The sequence below is a fragment of the Rosa chinensis genome, chromosome 7 (genome assembly GCF_002994745.2).
Source record: "Rosa chinensis cultivar Old Blush chromosome 7, RchiOBHm-V2, whole genome shotgun sequence".
NCBI lineage: Eukaryota > Viridiplantae > Streptophyta > Magnoliopsida > Rosales > Rosaceae > Rosa > Rosa chinensis.
Genome location: NC_037094.1, coordinates 27,573,096 through 27,579,926, shown reverse-complemented (window position 1 = coordinate 27,579,926; position 6,831 = coordinate 27,573,096). Strand labels below are relative to the sequence as shown.

General features: G+C 38.7%; 1 protein-coding gene across 1 annotated transcript; it reads left to right on the top strand.

The window, feature by feature from the left end:
• Window positions 1–1,189: 1,189 nt before the first annotated feature.
• LOC112179237 (protein TORNADO 2) lies at window positions 1,190–2,949 on the top strand. Its single transcript, XM_024317591.2, has 2 exons — window positions 1,190–1,813; window positions 2,353–2,949. Exons 1-2 carry the CDS (start codon window positions 1,316–1,318, stop codon window positions 2,662–2,664), a joined length of 810 nt encoding a protein of 269 aa, XP_024173359.1. The 5' UTR covers window positions 1,190–1,315; the 3' UTR covers window positions 2,665–2,949.
• The last annotated feature ends 3,882 nt before the right edge of the window (window positions 2,950–6,831 follow it).

Here is a 6,831-nt window from a genome sequence, read left to right as displayed (position 1 = left end):
TACATTAATTACCTGAAGCTTTGGTGCAAAGTGTGTTTTTCTGTTCGGAGGGATTGTGCTCATTGTGCTGTGTATGACATCCGTCAAAAAGTGTCCAACAATAGGACAGTACCTACAGAACAGTGGCTTCTCCCTCTATTGGTATAAAGTATAAACTACTTGTTCATGGTGCTACTGAAATTCGCCATGGGCTTGACATGCGAGGGATGGATGCAGTGATGCCTATGATAGTTTACCTGTGGGTGCTGCAGCTAAAATCGAGACATATGATCGATATCTCTATTTTAACTCTTTTGTCTTAAAATTGGTTTGGAAGTTGCCGTTGTTGATGGTTTCCTATCCCTTTAGTTGTGGAGTCCAACAATTTACAAGAGTTTTGGTACTCATTATAGCTCGCGGGTAGGAGCGTAAAATTTGGTTAGGGGTTGAGCCTATTTGGCTCATGGAAGTCACTTATGTTGACGGTCTCATAACTATGGATTTATTACTATGTAATATGTTTGGTTATTAATGGAATTTTATCTTCTTAAAAAAAAAAAAGAGGTACACTTTATAAAGAAAGATATGTTTTTTTTTTTTTAAGGAGATATGTTTATTTATTTATTAAATAAGTGCATTCATATCAAAGAAGTCATAATTAACATGAATGAATAATACAAACAAGAGCCACTAATAATAGACGATTCGTAACAAATGTCAGACCAACGGACCGAAACATAATGGGACCAGAAATATAGTAGTATCAACTAAGAAAACTCATATCGACAAAATGCCGATGTAGAGATAAGCTTTGTTACTGAAGATGCGGTGCGTTGTTGAAAAATTCGAGCTCATACGCAATAGGTCAATTTGTCAGAAATCGTCTTCAGACCTGAAAGATAATTGAATACATAGATCACAAGTAATGCATCCACATGTATCGGGTTCCCTTTCTTCTAAATCCTTTCCACGATGTATATAATTATATATATACATATTTGTCGTTGCTTGCAACCAACATCTTTTGTCTCTTTTTTCCCTTCTCCCCATACAAGGTATTCCTAGCTTTTCAAAACGTGATTGGAACTAAAGATCAAAACGCGCTTTACAAATCTCTTGCTTTTTTTTTTTTTTTTTTTGATAACAGCTTTACAAATCATTATAATTCACTACTTTAAGCTTTACTATCGTGCTTTACTATTGATAAAAAAAAAAAAAAAATATCGTGCTTACATGGATCCAAGGTAAGGCACATTAAGCCAGCCACTGTGATCATATAGCAAAGAAAAGGCACCTTAGACATTATTTGTTCCATTCCCTCTTTCCGCCCAAAAAAATGGCACTTAGCAACAATGTCATTGCGGCCATCAACTTTGTTGCAATGCTCCTCTCCATCCCAATCATCGGTGCCGGAATCTGGCTCGCCACTGAACCTGACAACTCTTGCGTAAAGATTCTACAATGGCCTGTCATCATCTTGGGCATATTGTTCTTAGTTGTGGCCATTGCTGGCTTTGTGGGGGCGTTTTGGAGGATCCCGTGGCTCCTTGTCTCTTACCTTATTGCCATGCTCATCCTCATAGTCTTGCTTGCTTGTTTGGTGGTTTTCATCTACATGGTCACCATGAGGGGCTCCGGCCACCTTGAGCCGAGCCGGTCTTACTTGGAGTATCATCTTGATGACTACTCCGGTTGGCTTCGCCGGAGAGTTCGAACCCCTCTTAAGTGGGATCGCATCAGAGCTTGTCTTAGCTCAACGAATATGTGTGCTGAGTTGAATCAGAGTTATCGAATGGCTCAGGATTTCTTTAACGCGCACCTTACGCCCTTGCAGGTAAACGAGTACATTGTTCTCAAGTTCAATCATATTTTTGAATTTTTGATCATTTTCTTCCAACAATATATAATTCAGCCTGAATGAAATTTTAGTACTGACATAACCCTTATGTATGTTTAACAATGAGTAACAAAGAATTGCACTAATCACAGCTTAAAGCTGTATCTTAAATTCTTGAATTAATGAAGTACGTACATATTAAATCACTGAAATTTTTGAGTAGCTTATGAGTTCTTGGATTATTTGGTTTTTGAAAGAAGCTTCTACAGTACTGTACCATTTGCTTGAAGCGTAAAAACAAAGATTAAGTTGAGTTATATTCTTTGCCTCAAACTATTAGTCTTAGATTAACAACCACCTTCAAGACTTCATGCATGAATTATGGTAATCGTACTATTTTATATAGAAAAGCGAACAGCCTATAGTCCTCATGAGGAACCCAGACAAACCACTTTGGAGATTCTTCATAACCATGTGGTGCATCATCTTTATCTTTATGTTTTATTCCTTACTGTGGTGCTTTTGCTTTATTACAGTCAGGATGCTGTAAACCACCAACACAGTGTGGCTACACCTTTGTGAACCCGACCTATTGGATTAGCCCCATTAACAATGCGGCCGACATGGATTGCTTGCAGTGGAACAATGACCAGACACAGCTTTGCTTCAACTGCGATTCTTGCAAAGCCGGATTGCTTGCCAATCTGAAGAGAGAGTGGAGAAGAACAGACATAATATTGCTCATTACTCTAGTTGCTCTCATTTCGGTTTATTTGATAGGGTGCTGTGCTTTTAGGAATGCCAAAACAGAAGACCTTTTCCGCAAATACAAACAGGGCTATACCTAATTGCAATAGATCGATGTCATATGCTCTGTAATTGACGGTTTGTATGAGAAGATTTCGTTTCTTTTTTCTTGTGAATTTTCACTTTGTGACTAATTAGGGATTTAAAATTACTGGTTTAATCATTTGGCTAGCTTCGATATATGTGTAAAAATTGTCATGGTGAACATGCATGATTTGCGGAGGGAACCGAAAGCTGGTTGCTTTTGAATTACAAGCATTAAGGTGGAGCATTCTATGTAGACATTTTCTATCCTTGAAAGACTTTTGGCAAACCTTTATTGCTGAGGTCGGCAGAGACATTGGTAATGAGATTAATTACAAAATAGCCCCAGAATTGAGGCTAATTTTATTTTCACATCCAATTATTAAATTTTGCATTTGCATACCTTAAGTTTCATTCCGTTAAGAAAGCTATGCCATTTGTTAAGAATAAAACTGGCTAAAAATTCTCTCTCTAGCATGAGAGCACCTTGCCCCTACTGAGCAACCCGCACTGTAGCTAGTGCATACCCGCACTGTAGTTAGTGCTCCTTGTCCTTAGTTCATCAGTTTCCCTCTGAACTTTCCCGTCTGTTCCCCTATCAACTCCTCCTATTACCTACTTCTTGGCTAATTCCTTCTCTTTTTTAACTTGGATAGCTTATTTCGCTCCTCCTTTTTTTCACCCAACCTTTTCTCATGCAACTTGGTTTAGTATGACAGGACCCGCCCCGGATTTCAGGAAGAGGCCCTGCGGGGCCCACCTTAGAAGAAATTCTACCAAAAATTTGACAGAACTTCCCCTAAAAATGGACAACCCAAAACCTGTAGAAAAACAATTACACTTCTAAATCATCCATCCTTATTCTCCTGGAGCCACCCTGCTCCCTATATCACAACATCTCTCATATCACCAAACAATTCTGAAACTTAAGAATATTAATCTCATAGGTTATCAGAGCAATCTAATATACAGGCGAACAAGAGAATAGAAAGCAAGATAAATGACCGATGCTTTTATAATGCGGAAGCTATGACAGCTATGCCTCAACCCCAAGTACGCTCGACCTCAAGCTAAACTGGCCTGCAAACTGGGCATTTAAAACCGAAGGGCCCAGGGGAAAACATTTAAAATCCGTTAGAGTGAGTGGACGAAAAATAAGTAATTTCAAATGAATAAGTAAAACTTAATGCTTTCCCAAGTTATTCTCTAAAACCTCGCATGCAGTAACAATCTTGAAAACACTCTTAATCATCCTCTTTACTGAAATCTCAATCACATAACAAGAACATCTTGAAACCTCTTAAAATCTCATCCTCAATCCTTATAAAAACATCCTTTTCATGAGGCTCGTTTGATGACTAGAAAGGACTGCTGTCTAGTCATCTCATGCCATCTAGGAGGGACTGCCACCCAGATGACGCATCAGAAGGGACTGCCAACCGGAATAGGAGGCGGTGGATAGATGGGACTGCCAACTAGCCACATGTAGTAGACGGGACTGCCGACTAACCACAGGTAATAGACGGGACTGCCGACCAACTATCTCATGTCATCTGGAAGGAACTGCCAACCAGGTGACGCATCGGATGGGACTGCCAACCGAGCTGTAGTCTGGAAGGGACTGCCAACCAGACCATTACCTAGAAGGGACTGCCAACTAGGTAAGATACGCATGCGCCAAAACTGGCCTCCTTAATAAACTGAATAGCCTCCTCAAGAAACTGAAAATAACCTCTTTCAATTACTTGCTTTCGGAAAGAAACTCGGTATTACTTCAATAAATCAAGAATAATTCACCGAAAGCATAACTCAGGATTAACTCACTAAATCAAACCTCATTATCTCAATAAATCCTCGAAAGCATAAAATCAAATACTCTGTAAATCAATAAATGCTTTCGGAAGAAAACTCAATCTAACTTCAAAGCTGATAAGTACGGAGCTCAAAGCTCAATAAATCTCGATAAATCAATCATGCTCAAATATTCGATGAAACATTCGTATTCGTGAATCCTCATAAAAACCGATATTCGAAATCCAAAATTCTCATAATATTTTCTGAATCAGTCACTTCCCGAAAATCATTCCTCAATTCAATAACTCATGAATGACTATCTCAAAAATCTACTAAAAGCCCTCGGGAAGGAAATTTCAATACTAATCTCGTAATCTATAAATAAATCTCGATAAACTAAATCTCAAATATTCAAAACATAATTAAATCTCAATTGGAAGAAAATAATAATAATATTGCATGCGGAATTAATTTAAAAACAAATGTCCACTCACAATACTGTTTAGGCGACCATGCATACGAGTTCCTTCGTCGAGCAATAGCTCGGTACGTCACCCTGGAAGAGCTCCAATTAGGCCGGTGAAATTTTTCCCGAAAACTCCAAGAACCCTTCGACGCCAATTTGGTGGCCGGAGACTGCCGGAATCGGAAAATATCGACGCTGCCTCAAAAATGCTACAGTGACCGTCATCTTCTTCTCGTTGACGTCAAAATCCGTCGCCGGATGGAGGAGTTATGGCCGGAAGAAGGTGACGAGGTCGGAGAGGAAGAGAGAGTCGGGGAGAGAGAAAGGAGACGGCTCGGTAAGTTTCCGAAAATGGAAACTTACCACAGTAACTCGTCCTATTTATAGAAACTTACCATGAACAGTAACTTTACCATTTCGCTTATAACTTTTGCATACGAACTCCGATTTTTACGTACCACATATGCACGCGCTCGGTTTAACATCCTTTACAACTTTCATGAAGGAAATTTTCTCAAATTTTGACCTGAACAAAAAGTCAACTTTTAGGGCCCCCTAAAAGCATTGAAATGACAGTAAAAGTGAAAGTAAAAGTTGTTTACCGTCCAAATGACTAGTAAACCGGTGAATTCGGGTTCGGGACGTCACAATCTCCCCACCTTATAAAAATGTCGTCCTCGAAATTCCATACTGTTGAAGTAGAGATGGGTGCACACGCCAATCCATAGTAAACAGTCACAAGATGAATAGCACATCAATCGTACGGCCGTGGCGATGATAAGGCACAGAAAAGATGTGCAAGTCTGCTCAAATCATGTAGAAATTACCTTCAAAACTGATCCAAAACTTGACCAATTAGAACATGGAGATCAACCCTTATAAGAAACAATTCTCTAGCTGAAATCTAGCCAATTATTGCGATCTGAATAATTCCCACAGCGTTCTTACTAAATTCAGTGTCTTAGTAGATAGATTTACTTCCACTCATTACTGACAGTCCTTAACAACTAAGGGAGAACATCGTCAAAGCATTATGTTTGAAGCAACCTGTAAACTGTTCAACTATGTGAGCAGAAACACCTACTAAAATTCTCAGAATAAAGACTCAAGGCTAAATCAAGGTCGGTTACTTGAACGAACTACACCTTGAAACTGCATAACGAAAATCAAATCTTCTTTGGATTAAGTTTCCCTTTGCAATTTTAAGTCAACGACTGGAGTAGCTGATAATCTCGACAATCTCGATTACACAAGCAACCAAAACATATACTTAGAATCCCAAATGTATCAATGTTCCAAGTTGGATACCCTTGTCTTACCTAACTATGTAATAGTACATACTCACAAGTACACAACTTCGACGTCAAGAAATTTAGGTCAAATAATAGTTCAGATGACTCATGGTATCAATATCACAAACTATGCAGTTTGAATAGTAGCATTCATACCTTTTCATATAACTCGTACAGTGAAGATCCACTTTGTTCACCAACAATATGATAATACATTTACTCACACTTAAAACAATTTCAATTCGTACACGGGTTATGGAAAGTCCAACAGTTAATAAAACACCACAAGATGCTCACTGATAACCCACATGTCTTAAACAACCAATTTCCTTAGCAACCACAAAAACCACACTTCCTTTTTGTCTGTTTGTGCTTAAATTTCTGATCAAATGTCGTGCACGTAGAGATCCCATAGTTGTCAAGCATATCAAAGAGTAGCCTCGATCCAACCTATAAGTTCTTAATCATGCATGTTATGGGGCCACTACACTTTCATTGCGCTACTTTGATACCTGACTAAAACATTGATCAAAGCCTTGAGATGACATCTAAGTCAACTAGAGAAACTTCTTTGATACATACCCTGCTGGCCATAAGGCGACACATTTCACACACCTGTTTATGTTCAAAAT

Bases quoted from the DNA above. Each gene is read 5' to 3' on its own strand.
- LOC112179237 (XM_024317591.2), top strand. From the start codon at position 1,316: ATGGCACTTAGCAACAATGTCATTGCGGCCATCAACTTTGTTGCAATG. The intron at 1,814-2,352 runs GTAAACGAGTAC...GCTTTATTACAG, and splicing joins CGCACCTTACGCCCTTGCAG to TCAGGATGCTGTAAACCACC.